The sequence below is a fragment of the Podarcis cretensis genome (assembly GCF_951804945.1).
Source record: "Podarcis cretensis genome assembly, chromosome: 2".
Classification (NCBI taxonomy): domain Eukaryota; kingdom Metazoa; phylum Chordata; class Lepidosauria; order Squamata; family Lacertidae; genus Podarcis; species Podarcis cretensis.
This window is the reverse complement of record NC_137171.1, coordinates 38,761,356-38,775,523: the sequence shown is the minus strand read 5'-3', so window position 1 is coordinate 38,775,523 and position 14,168 is coordinate 38,761,356. Positions and strand designations below refer to the sequence as shown.

At 39.5% G+C, this 14,168-nt stretch overlaps 1 protein-coding gene across 17 annotated transcripts in view; it reads right to left on the bottom strand.

The window, feature by feature from the left end:
• The window catches only part of MAP2K4 (mitogen-activated protein kinase kinase 4), a 47,772-nt gene that overhangs the window by 21,777 nt on the left and 11,827 nt on the right, over positions 1–14,168 (bottom strand). For 5 of the 17 annotated variants that reach the window (XM_079966087.1, XM_079966079.1, XM_079966093.1 and 2 more), the window contains exons 3-6: positions 13,346–13,411; positions 7,938–7,961; positions 6,862–6,961; positions 137–232 (exon numbers count right to left, since the gene is read on the bottom strand). In XM_079966087.1, the coding sequence (XP_079822213.1) occupies positions 137–232; positions 6,862–6,961; positions 7,938–7,961; positions 13,346–13,397 (272 nt within the window). In that variant the 5' untranslated portion in view covers positions 13,398–13,411. The remainder of the gene's footprint in view (positions 1–136; positions 233–6,861; positions 6,962–7,937; positions 7,962–13,345; positions 13,412–14,168) is intronic. The other 12 variants (XM_079966088.1, XM_079966094.1, XM_079966080.1 and 9 more) reach the window with 5 other exon arrangements.

Here is a 14,168-nt window from a genome sequence, read left to right as displayed (position 1 = left end):
ATATATATATATTAATTCACTCATAATATGACAAATTTCTGCAAGGATCTATATTGGTGTTCATGCCTTTTTCTTTCTTTTGCTTTTTCTGTTATGAAAATATCTGACAATGGGGCTAACAGACAGTTACGCTTACTGTAGCCTGCTGGAAAGTTTCACGATCATCTCCGCTTCTCTCCTTTTGAAAGTGAACGGGGCAATGTGATTACTACCCATTGTTGCTTGTGTATCACTTCAGCCAGGAAAGAGTTGTAAAAATGACAGGAAAACACAGTGCTGTTATCACATGACACAATAACACATACACACATAGTAACTGAAAAGACAGACTGCCTTTTATATACAAAATGAGCACATTTCAGTTCCTTGTTAAGGGCTAGTCTATACCTCTCTTTTTGGAAAAAGGAAAAAAAGCAAAGTGTGTGGCAGTTCATTTAAAGCCTTTTTGAACCACTCATACTAATGCATGAAAGCCATGGAAGGCTATAATCCGCTGCCACCTTACTTGAGAGTAAATCCCTCGGAAATAAATGGGGCTTACCTCCAAGCAAGACCATTTAGGAATAGCATGCCAGCCTTAATTTCAGATGCAGTATTTCCTTTTGTCCTATGAACTACATACCTGCAATTAAATTGCTAGCTAAAATCAACTAATTAGTGCCACTGACCTTCTTTGTCACAATTTGCTACATTGTTTACCACTACATTGCTTCATCATATTGTTTTGATAAAGGTAAATTTCTTACCTGAAAACTAGTGCTTGTGTCTTGGATCCACCAATCAGGAGAAGTAACTATTACCCTACTTATTTAGATTGGAGTGAACTGAATTCTTCCCTAAGAAACCGGAAGAGCTAGAAGCTAGCTTTCACTGTCCACTCTGTGATTGTGTGAGGAACAAGGAAGTTTCTGGATCCGAATCTCTCACAAGTATTTCCAGGTAAGAAATCTCCTCTTCTAACACTAACAAAACCTACCCCTTTGCAGGGGCAGGACAAACAGGGGAGGAAGATTCAGTATGTTTACATACATAAAAACCAACGGTCAAGTCAAGACTGTTAGGAAAAGGGATGCATCAAAATCTCCTTGAGTCCTCTGCTAATTAAGGAGAGACAGAGAGGGGGACACAGAGATCTGCCATGCTGCTTCTCTGATCTGCTTCTTAGGATTCCTGCCCCCCACAAAAAAGGAAAATCCAACCAGAGGCTCACAAATAAGAAGAGAGAAAGTAAATTATTCTGATCTCTCAGTAGTGTTGAGGTTTCCAATAGGAATGGGGGGTGGATACAATGACCCTTCCTAGAAATTCAAAAAAGTAAGAGAAGAAACGAAGTCCTTAAGGCATCTTCTTCAAGGATCTAAGGTGAGATACACAGGATAAATAATGCCTTAGGCAACTGCGAGGGTTGTATCACTGTTCCTAAAGCAACGTGTATATGAAAGCATCCTTCGGAAGAGTAAAATGATAAGGAACCTTGTCTAAGACAGTGGAGATGAGCTCACCATATCTGATAATCATTCCGGCGATCTCTATTGTGAAATATAGCGAATTGTAATGGTTGGCATGGAGACAGTCTTTACTCAAATATAATAATTCTATAATTCTTGTCAAAAAAAAAAGTACTGGAATTAATTCTCTCTGCATAGATTTTACTTTTCTAAATCCTGAACCTTCGTCAAGGAAAAAGAAAAACCTGAGTTGGAAGGTGCCTGCCCCAACCCTTGAGGGGAAGTTTGAAGCTGCATGAAAAGGACATGGGGGGGCCCAGTTCTCCAGCTAGAGTTTTAAAATATTCTGGGGCTGTTCAACAAAGGTACTCTGAAGAAAGCTTAGGGGGAACTTGCCAGTCTAGTACTTCCTCTTCTATTCTAGATGCACAGAATCATTAGGTACTTCAGGATTAAAGTCATGTTCCAGCAGAAATGATTTAATTATGGCCAAATCTCCCTTGCTCCGATTTTATTTCGTCTTTTTAAGACCTGAAGATTTAACACAATGCCATCCATTTGAGAATCTGTCCATGCTGCAGCCTTCAGAATCAAGAACTTTGGTTCAACTTCATCAAGTTTTGAAGTGTGTACTTTGGATCTTAGTGCCTATCTTAGGAAGCCATGCTCCAACTGCAGTAACTTATTCTTCTACATGCAACTCATCTATGTAACCTGGATGGCCTCAACAATTCTGTATTCAAAGAGAAACTAATGACTTATGAACGTAGTAAAGATGTTGATCTGGATCACTTGCAAACCCCTTTCGAGCTCTCCAGCCATATTCACTTCCCCTCAATGCTGTCAGTTTTATAGTGTATAGCAAGAAAAGTGCCGTGTAAAAGACTTAGCAGGAACTGTGAACTATTGGGGTTCAAGAATTAAGCAGAATTCTTTCTGATGAAATGTAACAAGGTGATGGTCAGCTTGAAAGTATCTGTTTGTATCTCACTTCTTGCAAAGAAATACAATCTAGAGATCTGGAGGACTTAGCTATACAGCTGCAAACAAAACGTTTTGAATGTGTTGTAAAGTGCAATAAACAATTGTGACACTAGAAGCCAACTGTGAGCTATAGCAAATTCCATGCATTTTTCAAAACGATTTTAGAAAAAGCATTTTCACAACGTTTTTAACCTGTGTGTAGATTCCACCCCAATGAATGCCAGAGCTTACCAATCTGCTTTAGCTGAAGCAGCTAAACCTCAGTAAACAGGGCAGAACCAGCTTGGGAAAAACTCTTACCTGGCCTTTTACTTTCAAGAAAGCCATGTATGTACATGCTTTCCCCACTCACTCTCTGCAGCCACTGTGCAACAAACACAGCTGCACTGCAACAGGGAAGAAGCATACCTGCTGCTGTTCTGGCAAAGTGTTGTATATCCCAGTTGTGCCTTTGGGAAGTGGAAACTCTTATGTCTGATCTTTTGCAATATGGCAGCAAAGCACCAAGGAACATGAAATATTTCTAGTCTCAATGTGGTTCACTATAGCAGCCTCCAGGACTCATTAACAGGGCTCCATAGATGATATAAATACCCAACCAGGGCTGCAACAATTGTGAGTCAAACATAAATCACCACAGTACCAGAACAGCCCCTAAGGTCTACAGATGTTATTGCGCATTCTGTATCTTACTGTATAGTTTACCTAGAATTAAGCAACAGACTCATGTGCATGGAGGACTGTATATCTACCACCTCAGCAAACTTTCAGAATAATCTACAATCAATCTAGGGAAAAATCTGACCCTAATCCATCCAAATCAGAAGAAGCCAAGCCAGAGGTAGAAAAAAGGAGGGTGAAATGGAAGAGCGAGTAGTAACAATACTGATCTATCATAGGACTCATGTGAACCTTCCCACTGTGGAAGTTGTTGCTATGTTAATATTCTATGGTGAAACTATGAAAATGAAGTACTACACTGTTTACAAAACACAAAATGAGAATCTCTGTCAATCTATACTACACAGAAGAAAGAATTACAGGCAACCCCCGATTTGTGTGGGGGTTGCGTGCCAGGTTACTGTGCACGATGGTGGAGCACACATAAGCCCACTCTGCCCCATTAAGCCTCCTTTTCCAGCCACTTCCAGGTCAATTTGATGCGCATGCGCACAAACAGGCGCAAATAAGTTGTTGCCTTTATATACATGTGGCATCTGAGGTAACTGCTAATTCAGGAGATCTAATTCAGCCTTTGGAGAGGACCTAGACACACCATAAAAACATCAAGTCAGAGTAACTAGTCTTAAATTTATCAAGTTAAAATTATAGGACCAATACAGACATATTACAATTGCATGTATGTAACATCATTTTAACCACAATGTTAGCACATAAAGCAACTTTTACAGCACACATAAAGAACTCTGCTCCTTAACTAGCCAAGGTGACAGGAGAAGGCACAAGACGGTGCAATAAAGTGTGAATAAACTCTAACCTGTTGGTGGGCACACTGGCAGCAGTTTTCCGCAAAGCTTTATGCCTAATTTACATATAGCTGCAGAACAAACCAGGCAGCTTCACCTTGAATAAAGTAGCCAACCACAAATTCTACAGAAAGAAAGCTAACATTATGCTAAAACCAGTTCTTCCTTATAAACAGAGAAGCCTGCAAGCACATATTGATACTTATCACCAAGTATATTTATCCCCTTCTGAAACCACTTTTCACCTGAACAATGTGTTTTGGTAATCTCCTCCATAGCTGTTTTCTGGGAGGCAGTTGAATTCTGGACAGAGAAAATCTTGGAATGAAGAGCTCTCCTTTCCTCAACCTGCCTGTAATAAAAGCTGCAATTTTTTATCTAAAAATTCCATCACTGAAGCCCCTGAACACAACTTGTGAACCCAACAAAGTATGCCTAAGGGGCAATTAAATGTGGGTAAGGAGCAGTATAACCAATGACTGCCATTAGCTTTAAGGACACAAAGATCAAGCAAATAGTCCAACATTTTCAATCATTTAGAAAAATATGATAAAGCCTTCAAAACTAAGCCCAAATGCCTAGCCTCCACAGAAGAAAATATCCTCTCTGAAATTTCAGCATTACCCATCTAGATGAATGGGATGACAAACTATATCCCCAAAATCTAATCAACACAGGCTGCTCTTTTATACAGAATGAAGAATAACAACCAACTCATAGAATAAAGAATAGTAACAAACTAACGAAGCACTATCTACAATGACTGGAAAACAAGATTTAATCCAATAACAGCAAATTGCCTCATTCACAGCACATATGGACTTCCATACTATGTAACAAAGTAAATATCCAACACAAGAAAAGGTGTCTGGAAGAAGAATGACATATTAGAAAAACCCACATTAGCAAAAGATTTTCAAAAAGAATTTAAGATTTTTTTGAATGTTATGACCCTTACTTGTTAACATACCAGCTCCTAAGAAAACCTTCATAAATCTGAGACATAAGATAAAAAAATTAACCACTGAACACTCGCAGTGCAATGCTAGACAAGACTACTCAGAAGTAAGTCCCACTGACTTCAGTGGGGCTTGTTCCCAGGTAAGCAGGTACAGGATTGCAGCCTAAATACTAAATGAGGAGTTTGTAAAGGTGAGGGGGACAAATGGATAAAACAAGCCTTTCCTATTTCAAAAGAACTACCCAACACAAATTTTATAAAAGAAACAGACTTCCTTTCACAGACTACATAACAAGTGTATTCTCAAAACAGATTATTGATGATGTTCAGTATAAAATGTAAGATATATTTATCTATACAGTGGGTGGTCTAGAAAAAACCCTAACACAATATTTGGGAAGCTGGCTGTTGCAGAAAAAACTTATTTCTCCCCTTGTCCAACCTACTTTATCAAAATAGTCTTAAGTTCAAAGCAATACCACCAGCTGCCTGATGAGCCTGAAATTAGGGATTTTATTATTAGATGCAAGAAGAACTGCCAGACAAGAACAGCTATTATCTACAGAAATTCCTGTTCAGAAAGTCACTGGATGAAAAATATCACTACTAAAGAAAGTCACTAGAAGGTGATGAGTTAACTTACTAAGAATAAAGGTCTTACGAAGGTGAAATCTATCAAAGAGAAAAAGTTGAAAGACAAAAGTTGTGCAGAACCACTACATAGAGAAAGGACCTATGAGGTTATTGTAAAAAGATTGTGTCCAGCTAGCTTATATATTCTAACATGGGGAGTAAGTCCTAAGTCCTTAAATTAATATGGCATTTTATAAATGGTGGTACTGCTGGATGCCAGAACTCTGCAGGCTGAACCTTGCTTCGCTTCTTTTTGGATGAGAAACTGGACATCTTAGAAGAATGTCTACTGAAATATCTGCATCTTCTGGTTTTCAGAACTGACCTTATAAGTAACAGGAATACTTTTCCAAAGTCCATCTATAATTACCTGGATAGCTTTAGAATCAAAACAAGGAAGAGTTTCTAAATAAGGAAATGAAACGGATATATTCATAGGAAATAGAAAGCTCTGAGCTATATGAACAAAGCCGCAACATACAGACACACATACATGGCAGAATTGTCCAAAGGAAGTACAAGCAACTGGAGGAATGACAGGCACAAGGCTCTGAGGATTTTTACTCTGCCGGACTTCAAAAACCTCACAAGGCAATATAAAGGAGATGCTGACTGCACAGCCTGAGAAGTTACCCATCAGTCCAGATTGGTGGATCTGAGGACACAAGGCTTGTATTTCAAGAGACATTCTGCTGCATTAAACAACCAATTGTTGGATACTCCAATTTACACTGAATCTGTATATAAGGCTGTCCGTAACACCTTTCTTGGAGACTTACAGGGTTCTAGTAACTTCTCACCACCTCTTAGATTTCTAAAAAAAAGAATCCCCTCAATTTTAAAACTAAGATGTCTCACACAAATATCTTAAAATCAAATACAGGAATAAAAACTTTGCAAACTTGAAAAGCAGCAGGCATAGGTTTAAGCAGTCCGTGAGTGAGATTAACCATAAGGCAGGAGTGGCTAAACTGTGGTTGGCAGCGTGGGGCCACATTTGGTCACGCTCATTAGGGCTGATGGGAATTTGTAGTTCAATAATATCTGGAGGACTACAGGTAAGCTACCTCTGCCATATGGAGATGACTTGCCAGCAAATGACAGGACTTTTTTTTTTTTTGGTACAGTTCAAAGGAGTAGTCTTACTTTAAGCCTTTAGGTAAAACAGCTTATTTGAAGTTCCAAAAATACATGAGAAAATGTTACATAAACAGAACATCCTACGTCTCAGTCCAGACTACAATTTTATCTTTTGAACTGCCTACAAAATTTGTGTGACAAAGGAAAGTGCTTTATCTTCCTACTTCAAAATGGTTCCATCTGGTGGAATTTCTGGCTTTATACTCACATGTGTGGATTCTGAAAAGGAACTCCAGGGTTCAAAGTAAATCGCGCTGTGGATTTGAAAGGTGGGTTTGCAAAATTCAACTTCAGTGCTCTGCGCTTACCTGAGAGATAAACACACAAAAAACACTCTTGTCGGCAAGAGAACATGTATTACTGTATTGAAAGCATCCAAAATAAACCAGAACCAAAAAATGTAACATATTCTTCCCTACATGAAACATTTCACATACACAATGACATTTAATATTGCAATATCAATAGATTAGTCATTGGACAGGGCTTCTGAACTTAACACCAAATTGAGCCACTGAGCAAGTCTGAATCTGACAAACAGCTTCTTTGGTCTACAAATGCTCTTGTTTTTACAATTATACTAAAACCCCTTCCTTTAATGCTGGTGGCTAGCCGCAAAATATTTCCCATGTATTCATATTTTTGATAATATTGCTAGGTCAAGGGTCAAAATATATCACCTCATTATTCTGAAGCACTAACATGCATAGGATGTGTACACGGTTCAATAAAAATGGGCAGGAACACAGCCTTGACTGTAGCTTGAATTACCACTACGTGATGTAGCTGGGTCACAAAATCCAGCAAAAGTAACTAGCAAAAACAAGCCCATACTGTTGCCTACTGAAGGGAGATGTGCAGGTCTGCATGCAACTGAGAAAACATTCTGGGCATGAGAAAGAATGTGTAGATCAGTGTGCATATAGGAGTATGCTAGCATATGCACATGTATCTGTGAGCCCGAATGTGTGAATGCAGGAGAGTAAGGACATACTTGCAGATACTAGTAGGTACATGTGCTTTTTTTGTAGCCAATGGGCAATGGGGAACTCCTCGCTTAAAAAGAAGAAGAATCTGCTGGCATACTAATACATATAGCATCTATAAATGTGTGTAAGTTTCCTAAGCATAAATACATTGCTGTATCTCACAACTATAACAAGTGGCAAGTTAAAGCTGCAGTTGAACTTAAAGTTGAGCCTATCAAACATTTTACTACCATGTATTCTGCAATGAAGTGCGCCGAGAACACCCCATGTTTACTGACTGTCTGGTTTTTCATACCTCCTATCTCCTCACAGCAACAGTCTTCATGTCAAGGAAGCAGGAAGCCCCAGTTTGAGAAGAAGTAAAGGAGATTAATGAGGCACCATAGCACAGATTCCACTTAGCAAACTTCAATAATAAATGTTTTGTGCAGACAGACAGGTTATGGAAATAATGTCTGGATTAAACTTGATCTATTTTAACACATTGAGGAAAAGAATTTAAATTGCCTAACTCAATAACAGAATTAAAATTCTGATGCAAAATTTGAGTATTTCTAAAAATAATGTACTTCCTTTGTTAGCAAAGGGATGAACTGACCTAAGTTTTTAAAAACAGCTTATGAACATTTCTGTTATTCAATCACAGAATTATAGAATTGCAGGGTGACCCACGAGGATCATCTAGTTCAACCCCCTTGCAATGCATAGGAATGATTGGCATATGACACATTAATACCAACACACTTTAACAAGGAAGTGAATTGATGGGATTTATTTCCAGGAGAGTAATCAACTGGACACTTCAGAAATCTGCCTGCTAGATTTAGCCTACAATCCCATAACCACTTACCTGGGAGTAAACCCTACGGAACTCAATGGGAATTACTTCTGAGTCAACATGTATAGGATTGTGCAGTATGGTCTTAAGCACCTGGGCCCTGCATCTCAGTATCTAACGTAAGCAAGAAATTCAACTAAACCAACATGGCATGCATTTTAACCTCAAGTTGTTTTTGCTGTATTGCTCTTCTGTTACCCTCATGTTCTTTCATACACACATGCATACGCACATATATAGCAGCTAATTCAAACTTTTCATTTGCACAAGCTCAAGGCATATGGCTTACCACAAAGCCTCAATCATACCACTCTACACTGACATATCTAAACAGTAGATTAAAAGCAACTGCAGGAGTGCATCTTCCTCACTGCTTTCTGCATGCTAACAGGAAAGATGGTATCAGCAACTTAGTGGTTCAGATAATACCAGAAAGGCCCAAATCAGAGGAACCCCACAAGACCCAATTAATAAACCCAAGTCTATGGATATATGACACTAAAACTAGTTAGGTAATTTCTGCTAGCTTTCGTTGACATCACACTGTTGTGTGACACCACCAGAGCCTCATACCTCCCAAGTGACTTCACAAGGAAATGAAGATGAAGGCTCTATTTCTGATGCTGCAAGAACAAGAGGATTAACTCATATACACCTGCAACATTGGGCTATTAATTCTGAAAAGCTGGGAAGCCTATCTAATTGAATGCAATTCTAGATATGCCTGGAACAGAAAACACTTCTACTTAAAAAAAAAAAAACCACTCAAAAAACCTCCATACCTATTTTATTAAAAGTCTAACCTGATTTTTGTGACTTGGCCTGTGTCTACAGATTTAAGCAGTACATATGAAATAAACATTGGGTTCAGTTCCTTGATTCTGTATACACACATTATGCACCAGGTTGGTGCACAGATAACATTATTGCAGGTCAGGGTTGCCTTTTCTGTCTTCCCCAGAAACTACAATGATGCTGTTACAAGACCAGAACCTGGTACACGAATGCCATCATTGTATTCTGTTCCAGAAAAAATTGGGAGAAACAAACAAACAAAAATGATCACATTTGAAGAATAAGGCCTTGTTGTAGGGTACTGGTTGTTGGATGCAGTACACGTACTCAATATTCACATTCAACATGGGAACTGCACTGATTTACATACTGATCTCTGCTCCTCCCAACAGTAGACATGGAGATTAGTGGTATTAAATCAATAAAAAGACAGTCCAGCCAAGAGACTAGAAAGAATGCTGTGCACAACCAACCCATATTCATACCTGTCTTCTGTGCATACTATTCCCACATTTTCTGTTTAGAATTTAGCTTTAGGACCAATAATTTAGAAGGATGCCACTTGGACATCAATACATTCTGCTGCCTGGCCCCTTTGGAGGGCAACTCTAGGGCTAAGCAGACAATTCCTTTTGTGCTTCCCAAGAATTAATGTTTTCAGTGGTGCAAAATGGGAGTTAGTGATGACAAAGACAAATAAGGCATTATAGATCTAAGAAAGAGCTTGAATCCAGAGATCCTATGACTGTAGCTCTTCTCAAAGGATTCTCCAGTAGGCAGAAGAGACATGTGATTTTATTCAAGCCTTCCTTCATTCCCCCAGAAAATCTACTCTAGAGGGTTGGGTTTTGAAGCAGCACATAGTTCAATAAAACACTTTGCTATGCAGGAGAAGGAAGGACCTCTTTTAAACCACAGTGTACGAATTTTGCTAAGAGAATCTCGTATTGATTAACAAAAATAGTACATGTAGCTGTCCTAGTTATGGATGAGCTGGGAATAAATATCAGTAGTATAACCTAAAGATCTTCAACCAAAAGGCACAATGAAGAACACTATCTCTATATTAAATGTAATGCCAGACTATACTGTTCCCCTTTACAGAAATTCTTCACAAGCTCTGATGATTTGTTTCATGAGTAGTATTGAAAGCTAAGTATTCAGACAGCAGAAAAATAGCTGTCCTGAAAGCATTCCCTAGTCCAGTGTTTCTCAAACTGTTTGATGTGGTGGACCAGCAATTCCCACCCCACTGATGTGCCAGGAACTGGTACCATATTTGGTCCCTGAAACATCCCTCCCAGCTTGGGCTGTGGTGGAGTTGTTGTGGACCAGCAGCTGATGGTTTGCAGACGAGCACAAATCCATGGACCACCACTTTGAGTAGCACTGCCCTGGTCTGCCTTTTGAGATTCCAAATAAGGGGAAAGGATAGAATGGAGTATGAAAAAGGACAAGCCTCTTCCTTAATTTGTGATGGATGTACAGAACCATCCCCACCTTCCAGGTCTTGTCCCTATGTCTCACATTTTAACTTCTAGCTCTTCTCTCGTTACTACTTTGGAACTGAAGAAACTACTTCTCTAGTCCAAAGTATATTTTAAAGTCTGGTCAATTTAAGAATAATAGGGAGGGCAGTAGGATGAGCATTCTAGCACTACTTGCTCCACCCCTTCCCTTCACCACTGTTTCAGTCATCTTACAGCAAATGGAAGGCAAATGTATAAAGTGTAGAAAGTTGTTTATATGCAGACACATGCACATTTCAGAAGCCTGGAAAGAACAAGTAACTTCAGAGCTAGTGCACTCATCTGCATTGTCCACATCATGTGTTCACATTGCCTTAATTGTACCATTTGCTAGGGCTTCTGTGTGTGTTATTTCTGGTAGTACTCTCCCCAAATACTTCTTGCAACCTATTCCTAACAACGCCTCCTTAGTGGAGATGGCACTCATCAGTCACTGATTCTCTTGAGTTTGCCAGAATTCTGTAGCTAGTCACCTTCTCGCTGCATGAAGACTTAAGTGTGTAGACAGGAGAAAGGTTTTTTTAATACCCAGCCAGGACACTACCATCATTATAGATCATGTGTGAACCAGGGACTTGCCAGATTAAGAAGAGGTTTGCTTCTTTAGAAACTCATTTGAAAAGAACTACTACAGAAAGAAGAATGGATGGAAAGATTGGGTTAATAATTTTGACATGTTTAGGGAGAATGGAAAGTAACCCTCCTGCCAAAACTAGTTATGGGAAAAAATTGGGATAATCTCTCTGGTTAGGATAACATTTTTTAAGATTGCAGGAATGGGAGCTATGTTCTTGACTGATCTAGCAGGTGTTGAGTTGTATTCAACATAGTGCTAAGGTGGAGCTCAAGTGAAGCATAGTGCTAAGGTCAGGACAAGGATTTCACCCTGTGCAATGAAATGTTCTCCCCATCTTCCGCTTGCATGCCCTCTAAATCTGTTCTGGGGTTTCTTCTCTATCCTTCAGGGATTTTGGGATGGCATGGGGTGCATGTGGGGGAAAGAAACGAGGTGAAATCCCCTTGTGCTAGCACAAGATTTAGTTGAATACTGTCCACAGAGAAAAGAAATGAGTGGTTAGGGCAGGACTGCTTCTAAATGCTTTCTCCAGTGAACCACCAACATACCCTCCATTGCGTAGGAAATCGCTGATCATCCTGCCCCATTCACAGCTTTCCATTTCTTTCATTCCGCCCCCCCCCCAAACTGGGGCAATTTAATACTATCTCTTTATTTGAGAGATTGTGTCACAATTCTGATCTTCTGGGGATTCAAAACTCTTTAATGTAGTTAGTTTTAAGATATAAAAAGCTGCATAAAATACAAATAACCAGGATAATATTTGTTTCCACAGGGAGTATTTGTTTGCAAGGAAAGACCACATTTCTAAGCCTTAAGATTAAAACCACTGTCAATTGTTAGCCACCTCCAGAATTATTACAAATATCACCAGTTTTAGAACATGTTCCCTAAAGCATACTTACATGAAATGATGTTCCACTTAAATCACTTGAACTGATTTCTAATTAAAGGTATTTAGGAAGGGAGTGCCTGCAAATTGCATTAACAGAGGCATAGAGAGTTTTGAAATGTCCAAGAACTATGACTTGACGGCCACAAGGTTTATGCAAATTTTATAAGCTTTGCTCATTATGAATAAAAATATGCAAATAATCTGTGGTCTACCTACTTATGCTACTTTTTCTGATGTGACCTTCACAGCTGCCCAAGTTACTCAGTCCCCATTTATTATTTCTGCTAGAAATATACTGCTATAGACAACTTCATTAATCTTTTAAGAAGCCATCTGCTTACCCCCCCCCACCAAAAAACAGGAGTCCTTAATGGCACGAAGTGGTGACTGTAGAATGAAGTCATAAGACAAAAGATTCAAGCAATAGGTAGAGCATAAGAAGCCAGAGGAAAAAGGAAGCTAAAGCATTAGCTCTTGTTTTACACAAGGATCTTGCTTGGAGGGACCACAACTCAGGGACAAAACAGAAAGGATGGTTTTCACTTCACTTTTAAAAAGTAAATAGGAACTAACGACTCCTACTCCTGAAAACTGGATTGGAACTACAAGATGGAGATGGGAAGCTTTAACCCTAGTGCAGGGGTCAGCAACCTTTTTCAGCCGTGGGCCAGTCCACTGTCCCTCAGACCATGTGGTGGGCCGGACTATATATATATATATTTTTTTTTTTGGGGGGGGGGGGGGGAGATGAACGAATTCCTATGCCCCACAAATAACCCAGAGATGCATTTTAAATAAAAGGATACATTCTACTCATGTAAAAACACACTGATTCCTGGACCGTCCACGGGCTGGATTGAGAAGGCGAATGGGCCACAACTGGGCCCCGGGCCTTAGGTTGCCTACCCCTGCCCTAGTCTCAACCTGGCTCCCATCCTCCTGTGGTTACCAGTAGTAGCTATGGGACCTCTTATCTAGATCAGGGCCGCAGCAGAGACAGTTCCCCTTCGCCCCCATGGGCCTGATCTGGAAGTCCCCACAGCTCCTATTTGTTTGTTTGAAAAATTACCTTCATTCTTGTTATGGCCCTCAGTTTTAAGAACTAGCACTTCCTCATCCATGGGGATAGCACTATCTGCAAGAGGCGCAAGAGAATAAAACAGCATTCTACACAACAACAGATGTGTCGTTGTGACAGGAAAATACAAGGCGCCAAAACACCATGCAAGGTATCTCAGAAACCACTTGAATCTTTTCAGTTTACGGTACTTTGTCTTGTCGTCATCGTCCCCCCCCCCCCCCCTTCTAGGTATATACCTTCACAGTGCTGCAAATATGCATTACAAACTGACTACAAAATAGCATTTCCCAGAGGAGCCCTAGTACTGAAATAGGAGGCAAACTACATTTCTGATCGTCTAGATGGCTGGTGGCGATATTTGGGGCACAAACTGTTTTGCATTTCTTGATTACCATCCTCCTACTAGGGATCATCTTTAGAACCCTTAGGCAGCAAATCACTAAGCATCAATAGTCATCTTACAAGCATTTCATCATTTCAAAATTAAATATGCATATCCATTAGCTTCAAATAAAAATGAAAAATATATGCAGCCTGAATGCAAGACGGATGTGTTTAACTATACAAGGTGTACCCAGTAGAAGGGGCAGGGGGGAATGCTAGCAGTGCTGTTTTTGTCTCCAATAACGTTCCCACTAAAGCATGGCAGGCAATCATAACGATATAATGAACATAGCAATTTAAAAAAATGAATGCCATAAGAGAATGAAACAATGAAAAAATTCATTGTGCAGAGCTTCCATTAATCATCCAAACATGGGATGATAGTGACTGACAATTTTTCCTGACTTTTATAGAGACGTCAGTTTCA